This window comes from Symphalangus syndactylus, chromosome 18, assembly GCF_028878055.3.
Source record: "Symphalangus syndactylus isolate Jambi chromosome 18, NHGRI_mSymSyn1-v2.1_pri, whole genome shotgun sequence".
NCBI lineage: Eukaryota > Metazoa > Chordata > Mammalia > Primates > Hylobatidae > Symphalangus > Symphalangus syndactylus.
In genome coordinates this window covers 76,814,159-76,830,190 of record NC_072440.2, presented here as the reverse complement: position 1 = coordinate 76,830,190, position 16,032 = coordinate 76,814,159, and the positions used below count along the sequence as shown (strand labels likewise).

General features: G+C 43.4%; 1 protein-coding gene across 3 annotated transcripts in view; it reads left to right on the top strand.

Annotated features, from left to right (window-relative positions):
- Nucleotides 1–16,032, top strand: part of SHISA9 (shisa family member 9) — a 336,550-nt gene that overhangs the window by 298,785 nt on the left and 21,733 nt on the right. Inside the window, exons 3-4 of one of the 3 annotated variants that reach the window (XM_055254356.2) lie at nucleotides 1,623–1,778; nucleotides 13,011–13,058. The exons of 1 other annotated variant lie outside the window; for it this stretch is intronic. In XM_055254356.2, the coding sequence (XP_055110331.1) occupies nucleotides 1,623–1,778; nucleotides 13,011–13,058 (204 nt within the window). The remainder of the gene's footprint in view (nucleotides 1–1,622; nucleotides 1,779–13,010; nucleotides 13,059–16,032) is intronic. One more of the 3 variants, XM_055254357.2, reaches the window with a different exon arrangement.

Here is a 16,032-nt window from a genome sequence, read left to right as displayed (position 1 = left end):
CACCTGAGGACAAGGTGTGTGAAGCATATTGACCCCAGAGCAGTGGCTTCCATCAGCCAAGAGCAATTCTCTGGTTACTGAAGGCAGCTGTGAGCTGTTAGCAGCCAACATTTTGCAGCAGCTGGGAAATGGGTGCACATGCTAGATAAAGGGGATCTTTCAAGGTGCCACCGGCAACAACTGCAGTGCATACCTGGATGGACACAGGTGCTTCATGAAGCCAGAGGGAACCCGTACTTTCCACCTCAAAGTGAGCCATCGTTATCTCACAGTGATGGGATGGATAGACAGGAGGCGAGACCATTCTCGCCTCCTGTCTATCCATCCCATTGCTCTCAGGATAAAGATGGTGAACCTTACCAGTGTTCACTGGGTCCTGCCACCCCCTGCAACCCCACCTCATTCCAGTTTCCTCACACTGCATTCTCTAGCTGTGCATGGCCAGAGCTCAGAGGGCAATTCCTTCCGTTGCTGAGCACGTCAGATTCCATCAAGCTCCACGTCTTTTGCTCATGCTGCTTCCTCTGCCTGAAATACCCTCCCTCGTACCTTCCACCTTCCACCTTCCACCACACTGAACTACTATAACAACCCTCCTTCCTGCAGATCTCAGCTCAGAAAAACCTTCTTGAATCTCTCTTTCCCTGAATCTCATTTCCCTTCAAGTAGCCAATATTTAGTTTGTTTGTCTTTACATTTGTTTCTGTCTTGTGCAAACTTGTAGTATGCAAAAATATACACATAGATTTTTTTTTAACAAAAAATGCTATACTATTTGCTTTCCTTTAAAGCTTCCTCTTTTCCCTTTAATAATATAAACCATAAGAAACTGTTCAAGTTTTCCTTCATTTTTTTCTAACACCTGAATGATATTCCATCATATGTGTACATATTATGTACATCATATGTATTATAATAATTCATTTAAGAATTCCCATATTGATATGAGCTCAGATTGTTTCTGTGTGTGTATGTGTTTTCATTTTTACAAATAATGGTGCAAAAACATCTCTGAACAAATATCCTTACATTCTGATGCTTTTATTTCTGTAGGCTCAGTTGCTAAAAGTGGTATTGTTCAGTCAACATATACATACGCTTTACATTTCAATACTCAGTGCCTGATTTCTTCCTGCAAATATAGCAAATTGCATGTCCACCGGCAGCTTTAGGAGGCCTCCCTGTGCTCAGCATCTCTGCCAGTACTCATGTCCTTCGATCGCTTTAACACCTGCCAATCTGTTGGCAAAGGAATGGCTTCTCATTGTTCTTCTGACTTGCATTTCTTTGACTGTTACTGAGGTTAGGCATCTTTTTATACAAATATCATTTCAATGACAAAAATAACCTCTCTACTGAAAGGACCTTAACATGTTAGTTTAACATGTTTTGAGCACATCCTTCGAGATGACGTCAGAAAAACACCCACCTGTCCTCATTTGCTCTCCAATGAAGATTATGAACTCAGCTGTGTCCCATGTATCTGTGCACCCTCTGCTGTTTTGTGACTTGCGTCCCTAAAGGGTGGGTAGAATTTTGGTCTCCAGGGATGTGGTGATGGGAGGGAAGGTAGATGGTTCTGCCCTGTCTGTGAGAATCTCCTTCTGTGTCTTCACTTCCAGATGCCACCCAGATGAACAACGCAGTGCCCACCTCTCCTCTGCTCCAGCAGATGGGCCATCCACATTCGTACCCAAACCTGGGCCAGATCTCCAACCCCTATGAACAGCAGCCACCAGGAAAAGAGCTCAACAAGTACGCCTCCTTAAAGGCAGTCGGTAAGGGCCTCCTGATGGATCTTTTTTCTTTCTCCTCTTTCCTGTCCCTTGCTGCTGCTTGTAGATCTCTTTATCTCCAGTTTTCTTTCCTAATTCCTTTTTCTAGCTCTCTTTTTTTCTCTCTGCTTTTCTCTGCCTCTGTCTCGTTTCATTCTCTCTCTGCCTATAAATATGTATATCTATATATCTATCTATGTCTGTCCATGCATTAATCCATCCGTCTACCTATCCACTCTATCCATCCATTCATCCATCCACCTATTCACTTATCCATCTACCTACATATGTATTATCTATCTGTCTGTCCATCCATCCACCCATCATCCATCCATCTACTATTCACTTATCTACCTATCTATTATCTATTGAATCTATCTACCTATTATCCTATCATCTATCTGTCTATCATCTATCAATCCATCCACCTATTCACTTATCCATCTACCTACCTACCTATGCATTGTCTATCATCCATCCATCCATCCTTCTATCCATCTACCTATCCACTTATCTATTATCTATATCATCTGTCTGCCTATTATCTATCTATCTATCTATCTATCTATCTATCTATCTATCTATCATCTATCTAACTACCTATTATCTATTTATCTATCATCTATCTATCTACCTTTTATCTATCTATCTATCTATCTACCTTCCTACCCATCTTCTGGGTCTCTCTACCTGGGACCCAGGTTTCTAAGGACCAGAGACCCTCAGCTGCTTTCTCTGACCTAGAACAAGTTCTACATTGCCCTGTGAGGCAGGGTGGCTGGGCGAGGGGCACATGTGAGGTGAGGGCTATTTCCTGGGGAGAAGTACCTGGATGCTCATTTGGTCCCACTGGCACTTTAACCCCTTTACCATCTCCATCTACCCTAGTTGATCCTCAGGGAATCTTGACATAGAATCTAGGTCTCTCCATCTCAGAAATGCCTTACACTTTAGTGGGTAACATGCTTCACCTACACAGTCCATCCCATTTCTAAGAAGTTGGTAAACAATGCACATTCCTATCCCAGGCAACTTCTGCTCTTCAGGATTTAAATATTTACTGGGGTGGGCAGCCTGGGGCTACTACTAATTGAGTTCTTACCAAGTGCAAGACATTGAATTAAACCCTTGTTTTCTCATAGTGAATCCAAGGTGAAGACACAATGATTATACCAATTACCAGATTAGAAAACTGAGACGCTAAGAAGCTAATATAACTTGCCCAAGTCAAGCAGCAGTGGGTGACAGAGCTGAGAATTGAACCCTATTTTTATCACTCCAGAGCCACTGCTTCCACCACTGCCCTGGTTCCTTCAGTCCATTCTTCAATTTAAACATGAGGGGGTGTGATAGTTATCCTGACAGTGACTGAGGCTCCTGAACAGTTTGCTCATAAAAGGGTTCTATTGGATAGAAGCAACAGCCACAGAAAGCAATTCCTGACTACTGATTGGCTGTGGCAACCTTAGGGTTCCCTAAATCAATGGTTCTCACATGTGGATGCCAATTACTAGAATCACCTGGAGAGCAGGTAAACTATAAGGATGCCCCAGGCCCACCCTGGAGATTTCAATTGAACTGGTTGAGGATAAGATTCAGACATGGGCATTTTTTTTTTATTATTATTATACTTTAGGTTTTAGGGTACATGTGCACAATGTACAGGTTTGTTACATATGTATCCATGTGCCACGTTGGTTTGCTGCACCCATTAACTCGTCATTTAGCATTAGGTATATCTCCTAATGCTGTCCCTCCCCCCTCCCCCCACCCCACAACAGTCCCCTGAGTGTGATGTTGCCCTTCCTGTGTCCATGAGTTCTCATTGTTCAATTCCCACCTATGAGTGAGAACATGTGGTGTTTGGTTTTTTGTCCTTGCGATAGTTTACTGAGAATGATGGTTTCCACTTTCATCCATGTCCCTGCAAAGGACATGATCTCATCATTTTTTATGGCTGCATAGTATTCCATGGTGTATATGTGCCACATTTTCTTAATCCAGTCTATCGTTGTTGGACATTTGGGTTGGTTCCAAGTCTTTGCTAATGTGAATAGTGCCGCAATAAACATACATGTGCATGTGTCTTTATAGCAGCATGATTTATAGTCCTTTGGGTATATACCCAGTAATGGGATTGCTGGGTCAAATGGTATTCCTAGTTCTAGATCCCTGAGGAATCGCCACACTGACTTCCACAATGTTTGAACTAGTTTACAGTCCCACCAACAGTGTAAAAGTGTTCCTGTTTCTCCACATCCTCTCCAGCACCTGTTGTTTCTTGACTTTTTAATGATGGCCATTCTAACTCGTGTGAGGTGGTATCTCATTGTGGTTTTGATTTGCATTTCTCTGATGGCCAGTGATGATGAGCATTTTTTCATTTGTCTTTTGGCTGCATAAATGTCTTCTTTTGAGAAGTGTCTGTTCATGTCCTTTGCCCACTTTTTGATGGGGTTGTTTGTTTTTTTCTTGTAAATTTGTTTGAGTAGGCTCCACCTCTGGGGGCAGGGCACAGACAAACAAAAAGTCAGCAGGAACCTCTGCAGACTTAAATGTTCCTGTCTGACAGCTTTGAAGAGAGTAGTGGTTCTCCCAGCACGAATCTAGAGATCTGAGAACAGGCAGACTGCCTCCTAAAGTGGGTCCCTGACCCCCGAGCAGCCTAACTGGGAGGCACCCCCCAGTAGGGACAGACTGACACCTCACTCGGCCAGGTACTCCTCTGAGACAAAACTTCCAGAGGAACTATCAGACAGCTGAATTTGCGGTCTCACGAAAACCCGCTGTTCTGCAGCCACCGCTGCTGACACCCAGCCAAACAGGGTCTGGAGTGGACCTCTAGCAAACTCCAACAGACCTGCAGCTGAGGGTCCTGTCTGGTAGAAGGAAAACTAACAAACAGAAAGGACATCCACACCAAAAACCCATCTGTACATCACCATCATCAAAGACCAAAAGTAGATAAAACCACAAAGATGGGGAAAAAACAGAGCAGAAAAACTGGAAACTCTAAAAAGCAGAGCACCTCTCCTCCTCCAAAGGAACGCAGTTCCTCACCAGCAACGGAACAAAGCTGGACGGAGAATGACTTTGACGAGTTGAGAGAAGAAGGCTTCAGACAATCAGACATGGGCATTTTTAAAGCACTCTGTGGCTGTTTCTGGTGTGAAGCCAGGGGTGACAGCCATTCATGAAAACCACTTCATCAGTCCCACATCCAGGAAAACCAAATCCTATTTCAAGTGCTTGCTCTGAATTTCCTCTTCTGATGACCTTAATTGTTCTTTACATTCCTGTGCATTGTGAATACATGGGGGAAATTCCTTTTCTTTCCTTCTCCCTGTGTCCTGTGAGTTCTGAGTTTTTCTCCCTGTCTCAGAGGACAGATTTTAAAGCCAGGTTTTCCACTTAACCTGTTTCTTCTCTGAATCTATTCCTTGGGGAACTAGAAAGAGCCAAACAGATGTGAGTTCAAATCCTAGCTCTATTACTTGCCATCTGTGTAGCCTTGGGCAACACTTAGCCCCTTTTTAAGGTCTCAGTCTTCTAATCTGTAAAATGGGCCTAAGGATGCCTGTGATGACTCGTATTATAGACTGGTAAAGGACATTCATTCAACATATATTTGTCATCTCCCTTCTCCAGAGCTCCCTGGTTTTTTTTCTAGTAGCCCCATGGATGAATCCTTCTCTGATTTCCATCTTAGAGCATGCTCAGATATCATGGGAAGGTCTTCTTCTTCTTTTTTCTTTTTTGAGACAGAGTGTCACTCTGTCACTCTGGCTGGAGTGCAGTGGCGCGATCTTGGTTCACTGCAACCTCCGCCTCCAGAGTTCAAGCAGTTCTCCTGCCTCAGCCTTCCAAGTAGCTGAGATTACAGGCATGCGCCACCTACACCTGGCTAATTATTATTTTTTTTTTTGAAGTGTAGATGGGTTTCTCCATGTTGCTCAGCTGGTCTTGAACTCCTGACCTCAAATGATTTGCCCGGCTCGGCCTCCCAAAGTGCTGAGATTACAGGTGTGAGCTACTGCACTTGGCCAGGAAGGACTTCTTTAAACATTCTCCTTTTCCAACACGGAGTCCTCACCTTCCCAGCAGAACTGACTGTCAGAAGCTCCAACGCATTAGAACAATTCGCTTTGAGTGGAATCCCATTTATTGGTAGAGGTCCTTCTACTGTTTAGTTATTCATAAAATTTATTTATCTATTCCCACATAGTTTTGGTTCCCAGAAAACTCTGGGCAGGCAGAAAACCCCACAAACCATATACTTTCTTTTATTATCAACTGTTCATCCTATTTTCTCCCCCCACTGCCAAGTACCTCATTGGAGATGGGATGAGAGATACTTGCTGATCGATTTCAGTATGAAATATGCTAATCCTGTTATAAACTAACTCCAGAACCCAAAGCACTGACACAACCATGTGTCTAAGATGCCTATGGTAACACATAATCAACACACATCAGATTCACAAAACAAGCATTTTGATGCCTAGCATAGGGCCAGGCACTTACTAGGTGCTTAGCTAGTGTTTATACTAGAAGTCTATCTTTGGGAATTCATGTTCCCTGATCTCTTAGGATTTCCGGATGAAATCATTCAAATAGTGACTGAGCCAAATTTATAATACCAAGGATACAGGATGTGCAAACTGACCCAGGCTTTTCTAAATCTGAAGCCTTGTAAGACCCTACGTATTGGTTACCCATGTTTCAAGTTGAATTTCTATGCCCAGCTCAACCCTCATTATGTCCCATGACCACAGATTCCTTCTATTCCATATTGCCTGTTTGCACAGCATATGCATCCTAACCACATTCAAATATACTCATTGTTACTAGGAAGGGATGAGGGCTGTTACCTAGGAGAGCAAGAGTCATGGCATCTTTGCCAGTGTAACTGTGGAAGCCTTCATATGCTATTTGGTGGCCCACTCCCCTTTCTGAGCCTCGCAGTTAGATGATAAATAACATATGCCATTTTATTTTATTCTTCTTTAGGCATTTAAAAAATCATCCAGGGCAGGAGTTGAAGACCAGCCTGGCCAATATGGCAAAATGCTGTCTCTACTAAAAATACAAAAATTAGCCAGGCGTGGTGGCAGGCACCTGTAATCCCAGCTTCTTGGGAGGCTGAGGCATGAGAATCGCTTGAACCTGGAAGGTGGAGGTTGCAGTGAGCAGAGTTGGTGCCACCGTACTCCAGTATGACACCCAGTCGCTCTCTGGGAAAATAGCAGAGGGATATTCCAACAGAAATTCCTTGATTTTATCCAAGATTTATGTGGAGCTCCTCTACATAGCAAATGTCTGCAGTGCATTTGGGATTAAATTTTCAGTGTGAAAATCATTTCACAATCTTTGAGTAACCCTCTGTTCATAAATCAGGAACTCCTGAAATGTTTGTTGAATGAATGAATGAGCTTGTCTTTGACAAGAATAAAAAAAAAAAGAATAGCTTTGTTGTAAGGAAGCACCCTTATACCTCCTAGAAAACTCTGAAGCACCCCCCATGGGGCACCTTCCCCAGTCGTAGATGGGGTTGATGTACCCCCTCCTGTTCTTCATCCTTTTTTTCTGATCACTGTGAGAGTTCTCAGGGCTTTCTCTGAGACACAGATGGTCTTGTGAATCTGGAGGGCCAATGTGGAGCAGACTGAGGGATTGCTTGACTCAACGGGTTAGCCAGAAATCTAGCATCTGCCTGCACAAATAAAATGCAAATCCCATAATAAATGTTCTTTCAAGGGTTCTTTGTTAAAGCATAATGTGATCATGGTGTGAATGATGAAATGCATTTTATTAATGAAATCATTACCAGCCAGGAGAGAAGTTGTTTAAAAAATGGTTTGCCGTTGAAAGTTCTGCAGCCTCCGATAACCAGATTCATTTTCTAAATATTTCAATCCAGAGAATAAGGAGAGGTTAGATAATCTTTAGGGTTAACTGGTAAGCTCAAAAATACTTCTGGAAAATAAATTTCTCTGGGAAGTTTTAATATCCAGAGCGCTGAGAATATAATCAGAGACTATCTCACTCAGACCCTAACTGTACTTAGCTGGATGACTTTGAGCAGGTCAGTGAAGCTCTTGGACTTCAGCTTCTTCATATGGAAAATGAGAAAACTGAACTATAAGATGTCCAAGCTCCATTTTAATTTTAAAATTATAAAATTAAATAATTCTACTCATTCTAGTTATTAGAATGCCTTAAACATGTCCCATTCATTTCCTGCCAACTTGGGGAATAAAAGGTTTGAATAAAGGGTGGTAATGTTGGTTGGTTGTTCATGAGGCAAATTCTCCCCAAACCTGCCTTCCTTTCTATTTTATTATATTTTATTTTTGTTTGCTTGTTGGGATCACCCTCATTCATGTTTAAAGAGACCTCTTTTCTTTTTCTTTTTTTGTTTTGTTTTTTTTGAGACAGATTTTCACTTCTGTCGCCCAGGCTGAAGTGCCATGGCGCAATCTCAGCTCACTGCAACCTCTGCCTCCTGGGTCCAAGCGATTCTCCCATTGAGAGATTTGGACATGCACCACCTAGTCATACATTGCATGTAACTGCAGAATGGTTTCTGTTCCCAAGGGGTTCACTGCCCAGCTCTTGGTAAAATATTAGCACACACTGGGGAAGTGTTAGCGGCTAAACCATATAGGACTTTGTACCAGAAGGGATTGAATTATTCCTTCAGTTCATTCATTCATTCTCCAAACATTAAGTCTGGTTTCCCTTGACTGCAGGTCCCACTGAGGCATGAACCAAGTCTGTCCCATTTGTCAATGTATCCTCAGCACCTAGTGTCATGTGGGGTGCTTAGTAGGGACTCCCAACACCTATTTGTAAAACTAGTGAAAAATACCATATGAGAAGCACCTTATCTAGCCTGAGAGGGGCGTTAGAGAATCAGCAGGATAGCAGAATATAGCATGGCCTCTGGAATTGGTCAGGGCTGAGTTTAAGACCCAGCTTGGACATTTATCATGTAATTGCAGAAATTATTTAATTTCTCAGGTCTCAGTTTCTCCTTCTGTAAAATGGAGATAATAATGATAATACACAGATAATGGCTTAGAAAATTTGATGATATAGTGTAGGTAAAGTTCTTAGCCTGACACATGTCAGTCCTCAGCAAATACTGCAGCATATTGAAGACCCAGACCAGAGTTATCTGTGGTCATCATTTTCCCCTGATCTCCGAGATACACTGGTACCTGGATTAACATGCAATTGCCCACATTTCATTCTGAGGGAGAAAGGGTTAGTTCCATATTCTTTACTCCAGTCTGATGGGAAAGACATACATGAAAGTTAACTCATGTCAGGAATCTGATAAAACAAGCAGTCAAGCAAGCAAGCAAGCAAGCAAACAAATGGCTTTTCTAAGCTGTCCTAAGGACCCTGAAAGAATCAGTCTAGACCTCTTCAAGTTCCCCATCTTCAGAGTGGACAATAAAGGTTGATGCCCAGGCATATAGATACTGTAATGCTATCCGTCAGAGAAATATTCTGTTTCAGTACAATCCAACAGAGAAATATTCTGTTTCACTCAATTGACTCTCCTTACTAAAGCGAAAATGTAATGTGGATTTAAACATTTCTCACCAATGCTGAGGTTGAGAAGTGTGTCTTGTTATAGACCGAGCCAAAAATGTAACCTGAAAATCCAGTTAAGCATACAAGTTCCCTGGCCTGAGGTGCCCATATGGTTACAATATGGGAGCCTACCTTGTGGTTCTTCTTAGGCCAAAGTTTGCAAGACAGATGTCTTTATGAAAATGTCCCTAGGCCAGGTGCGGTGGCTCATGCCTGTAATTCCAGCACTTTGGGAGGCCAAGGCGATGGATCCCGGGGTCAGGAGATCGAGACCATCCTGGCTAACACAGTGAAACCCCATCTCTACTAAAAGTACAAAAAAATTAGCTGGGCATGGTGGCACACGCCTGTAGTCCCAGCTACTTGGGAGGCTGAGGCAGGAGAATGGCGTGAACGCAGGAGGCGGAGCTTGCAGTGAGCCGAGATCACGCCACTGCACTCCAGTCTGAGCAACAGAGAGAGACTCTGTCCCAAAAAAAAAAAAGAAAATATCTCTAAAGCTCACTTGGTGGTTTAGAGAGGGATGATTCCTACTTCCGGAACTGGAAAAGATCACCCTTTCACCCTTTTATGTAATTCCTGATGGGCTTTGCAAACAGAAAGTTGCCTGCACGTTGACATTTATCTTTCATTAGCCCCTTGTCCAGTTTTTCCTCTAGGTTTCTGATTATTGAACTCCTAAGTGACCAAAGATTCCTGATCATGTGCCCTTAAGATGGCTCAATGCAACCTTGGCCATTGAGTATAAGAAAGAGACAGGATGTACCAGCATCATTGATAAAATGCTGTGTGACTTCATTTCTAATTCAAAATTTTAATTTTATTAAAAAAAATTGTCTGTATTGCTATTTGACAGATGATTGACTATTTTGCCAGAATCACAATGCATTTTCCAATAGCACTTTTTCAAACAACAGCAACAATTCACTTCAATATGGCAGGAATTCCCTCTTTACTCTTGGAATCATGAGTGAAAACCCTAAGAGCCATACATGAGGCACTTGGCCATGGATTGGCCTCTACTAGTTTAATTTCTTTTCGAGTTAGGGCAGAAAGGGGGCTAACATCACTGAACTCATAAACAGCACACCTCTGAGGGAGGCGTGAGTCCCCCCCGTTTTGCAGATGGGGAAACAAGCTTAGCATAGTTATTTCTCCATAATCCATACTTTTGGTAAATGGCAGAGCCAAGACTCATATTCAAGAGTGCTTGACTTGGAATCCTATGTTGTTTCCATGAAACTATGCTGTCTTCTGCAGAGAAATTTCTGGCATCTAAAGTATGTAACCAGGCAAAAGAAAAGCTGGGGAAGCCTATCCCCTGCTCTTTTGGGGGAAGGAGAGCTTACCAAGGTACTCACCATTTTTCTTTGTTTGAAAGTAAAAGTTTGGCTGGGCACAGTGGCTCATGCTGATAATCCCAGCACTTTGGGAGGCCGAAGCAGGCAGATCACTTGAGATCAGGAGTTTGAGACCAGACTGGCCAACATGGTGAAACCCCATCTTTACTAAAAATACAAAAATTAGCCATGTGTGGTGCTGCTCACCTGTAACCTCACCTACTCTGGAGGCTGAGGCAGGAGAATCACTTGAACCCGGGGGGCGGTGGGGGTGGAGGTTCCAGTGAGTTGAGATTGCGCTGCTGCACTCCAGCCTGGACAACAAAGCAAGACTCTGTCTCAAGAAAAAAAAAAGAAAGTAAAAGTTTCCCTATGATGTTGAGTATAATTGAAGTCTAGTGTATTTGAGGTATGCTATAGTGGAGGTATATTTTACATACAGTGACATACACAGTTCATAATTTTACAATAGCGTGATTGTTTTAAAAAAAAAAGCATACACTTGGGTATCCACATCCTAATAAAAATGAGAAATATTTTCATTACACTGAAAGTTCCCTCATATCTCCTTCCTTTTAATACCTTAGGTCAACTTCCTCTTCATGAGCATTTTTCACCCTCAAAGTATTTTTCTGATGTCCATGAGAGTGACCAAGTGCACAGTGGAGCCTTGACTACATATTCTGTAGCCTATACATCATCTTATTAAATGCCCTATTGTCAACGAACTTATAAATGAAAATTCATTATTGTAAGAGCTAAGCCCTATCTGAGGTAATGGGGACAGAGATGACAAAAGAATGGTTCCTGCCTTCAAGGCAAACAGCAATGGATTTGATTTGGGGTTGAGATGGCTTCCCTGGAGTCTGCGACTTAGTGGCTCGGTCACCATGTGTCCACCCACACAGGAAGAATGGGGGTCGCACCACTATTTCCAGATGACCCTGGCTATGGGGGAGAAGAGAACTGAGCCATCCTGGGTGGGTCCGACTCAGTTTTAACTTCCTCACTCTTCTCTCTTCTATTGCTCCAATTGTCCCTCTTGTGAGTGATGAGGGGTGTACAGTTCAGATCCACAGGAGGGGATGTGGCAATTTGAGCATCCTTTGGCATGCCTGGGGAGGCCAGCCAGAAATGTTTAAATGGGGCTGGATCTGTGCTCTGTAATCACTCAGATGACAGACTGTTCCCTGCACCTTCACTTAGCCTGATATATCTCTGGAAATGGTGCCAAACTGTTGAGGACTTGGTCTTTCCAGGTAGATGCCTAAGAAAGGAAAGAGCTAGGACCACACGCTGATTGGCCAGGTCTCCAGGCAATGAGGAGGGGTCTCATGGGTAGGTTTGCCCCACTTTAAGCAAAACCCAATCTTACAGAGAAGAACTATCAAAGAAGATGCAAGGTTGGGGGGGTTTGGGTTGGGTATAGCCTTGGCCAATTCTCAGTATCCTTCATTTTATGAAAGGAGTCATTATGGAATTCTGTTAATAATGTTAGATCTCCCAGGGCTCATTCGGGACATCTGAAAGGGAATTCAATTAGGATAAACTGATTTATAATGAAAACTCCAGGCACACACCTGTTCTGTAAAGCAATGTATTACTCATTATGGGATTCTCAGATAACAAGCTTGATCTCATTACTGTTTAGAAATTCCCTACCTTAGAAAGGGTGACTCTGTGGATAAAATTGAATGCATTCCTTCATTCAGTCATATTTTCCAAACACAGAATGTGTGTTAGGTACTGTGGTAAGGTAGCCACCACCCCATGGGGCCTGTCACCCAGCATTTGAAGTCGCAGTCAGTAGAGCCTGTCCCAACCTTGAATCTGGGGCTAATAATCTACCCCTTTTCAGGAGGGGGATTGCAGTGGAACATGATCAAAATCTATCTCTTGTCATCAGAGTGTAGTCTTGAGCCAAGGTGAGCTCCTATAACTCAAAATTTCCTTTCTTTCTAAGCAGGTTGAAATTTACAGCCAGATTTTCTACCTAAGAATTATCTTTCTGCCTTACATAACTGAAAATATCTAGGCCTTTTTCAGGAGGCTTCTTTTCATCTTCTGTTGGGGGTTAACATGAGGCTGCTTCAAGGCCTTGCAGAAAGAGGTACACACATAGCTGCATTTTTCACACGTGGCTCCCTTCCCTGTTCCCTGGGTCCCCTGAAGCCTGCCCCTGCTTGGAAGTTGCAGCAGGGGCAGCCAACAGCACCTGGGTGTGAGGGCATAGTGAACATGGGTGCCCTGCAAACAGATCATCAGCATCTCTTGATTGTTATTTTTTTAGGAAGTTCTGATGGTGACTGGGCAATATCGACACTTAAGTCACCAAAAGGTACTGTACGGCTTTTTCTAGCTCTTTTGTCCAGGTGTTGTCAAATTTAGCATTAAATAATGAAGGTATAGAGAGTCCTGGTGTCTGTGTGACCTGTGCACATGTGTGTCTGCATAGGGTGACATCTGCAAGTCCGTCTAAGTTCCAGTGTGTAGGTGTTTGTGTGTGTGTGTGTGTGTGCATCTAGCAATTGTTGGACAACGTGCTACCCCTCACTTCCCAATATTTGTTGCCTGATGGAAAAGATAACTATGAGAAATCATGCCAGGTAAGGTGAAATATGTTGATTTTTCTCAGAAAGTTACAATGGCAAATGGCAAAACACAAGGTAAATTAATGGGGGTGGGGTGGGGGAAGAACACAGCTTCTGAGGGACAGATAAACATAATCAAGTTATTGGCCAAGGGTCTTGGGAATGATTAGCCTTTTAGAGAAAAGAATGCCGTTTTCAACTTTCTTGGGACAGCATGGTGAGCAGAGAGGGTTAAGAAGTTGGTCTACTTGAGTCTGTGAGTTAACCCAGCTGGGTGACCAGACCAGGTGGCAGCTACCATTAATTAATTAGCTCCCTACTATGTGCCAGAGGACTGGCCCTTTACATCATTTTATCATTTAATTCTATGATGATCAGGCTGTGTAGGCATTGTCATCTGCATTTAGAAATGAGGACATGATGTCTAAGTAAGGATAAATCTTGCTGGTCTAGAGTCATATGACTATTCAGTGGTAGATCTGCAGTTTGAACCTCTATCAGTCTGACTCTTATTCTAAGCTATTTTCCACTGGGGTGTAATGGAAGCAGCTCTTTTTAGAATAGACCAGAAACACCCTTCTCCATATGGTTTGTTGGACTTGGTGGAGAAGAGCTGACCTAAGGAGGTGGAGGTAGAACTATTTATTTATTTATTTATTTATTTATGAGACAGAGTCTCACTCTGTCACCCAGGCTGAAGTGCAGTGGTGTGATCTTGGCTTACTGCAACCTCCTCTGCCTCCCAGGTTCAAGTGATTCTCCTGCTTCAGCTTTCTGAGTAGCTGGGATTACAGGCACATGTCACCATGCCTAGCTAATTTTTGCATTTTTTTTTTTTTTTAGTAGAAATGGGGTTTCACCATGTTGGCCAGGCTGGTCAAAATCCTGACCTTAGATGACCCACCTGCCTTGGCCTCCCAAAGTGGTGGGATTACAGGCATGAGCCACCATGCCCGGCCAGTAGAACTCTTTAATGAGCTCGAACTGGGGTAAATTAGGAGACATTGCAAGGATATAAGCAAGAAACTGGTGTATTAGTCTGTTTCAATGCTGCTGATAAAGACATACCCAAGACTGGGCAATTTACAAAAGAACAAGGTCTATTGGACTCACAGTTCCACGTGGCTGGGGAGGTCTCACAATCAAGGCAGAAGGCAAAGAGGAGGAAGTCACATCTTATGTGGATAGCAAAGAGAGAGCTTGTACAGGGAAACTCCCATTTTTAAAACCATCCGATCTTGTGAGACTCATTCACTCCCACAAGAACAGCACAGGAAAGACCCACCTCCATAATTCAATCATCTCCCACCGGGTTCCTCCCACAACACCTGGGAATTGTGGGAGTTACAATTCAAGATGAGATTTGGGTGGGGGCACAGCCAAACCATATCAGCAGTCGTGGCCATTTCTTTTGCCCTCTCAAAAGATTATTCTGGCTTCTAAGTGGAGACTGGATTAGGGGACCGTGGACTAGAGTTTCAGACACCCACTGGAAGGCTGTTGCAGGTACTGGGGTGGGTAGAGGATGGAGAGAAGAAAATGGAGTGGAAGGATCATTGAGAGACTGCAAAAAGTACTGAGTGAGGAGGGGGAGGGACCATGAGACCAATGGCTCTCACTTTGTAACCAGCTTGAGCACACATCGGCATCACTTGGAAGGTTGTTATAAACCCAGATTCCTGGGCCTTACCCAGGAGCACCTTATTCACTAAGCTTTGGTTGGGGTCTGAGGAGTTGAACTGCTAACAGGTCCCAAGGTGATGCTGATGCTACACGTCTGGGACCACATTGTGAAAACTACTGCAGTCAGGATATCTTTCTGGGAAACGAACACTCTGTGATTTGTTCTCCAGATATCTTTTTGTAAGTCGAAGGTTCTGAAGAGGAGAGTTTGACCAGGGCTCCAGAGGCTCAGAAACATCCTGAGTTGTTGCAGGGAGGAGAGTGCATTCTATTCCCTCACTGGGAAAGAGAGCTTTACACAGATGTGTTTAATGAGAATCCCCTGACTACCTGGCTGTTGCCTTGAGAGAGACAGATTTTTGGATTTTCCATTAGATAATAAGTATTCACATGTCAAAGTCCATTTTTAGAAATGCAAACAATTTGGAACATGACAGACCTCCTAATTTGAGGCATTAACTTTTTTTTCCCTCCCTGTGAAAAACAAAGCTGTTATGATCCCTGTGATGGCATTTGGAGGCAGTCTGCATCTCTGTCCTTATATCATCCTTTTGTTGTCAGATGCATTTAGAACATATTTCAGTTTAGGTTAAAAGCAAGGAGCTGTTTTCTACCCAAACCAAGCTAACATCACCTGTCCTGCTAAAGGCACCTTTATCCTGCCTTGTCGGGGGAGAGGAAAAGGGGTGCCAGTGAGAACCAAGTTCCTCTGGGGTCATTGGTCTGCCTCTAGTGTTCTCTATTCAACCTCTAGACCCAGATTCTAGATGAGGTATGGTAGCAAGATTGGGGAGTTTGTATGCCCCCACCTTCCACATCCTGCCACTTTCTTAAAAGAGAGAGACAGGCTGGGTACGGTGTCTCACGCCTGTAATCCCAGCACTTTGGGAGGCTGAGGCAGGCAGATCACCTGAGGTCAGGAGTTTGAGACCAGCCTGGCCAACATGGTGAAACCCTGTCTCTACTAAAAATACCAAAATTAGCCAGGCATGGTGGCACATGCCTGTAGTCCCAGCTACTCAGGAGGCTGAGGCAGGA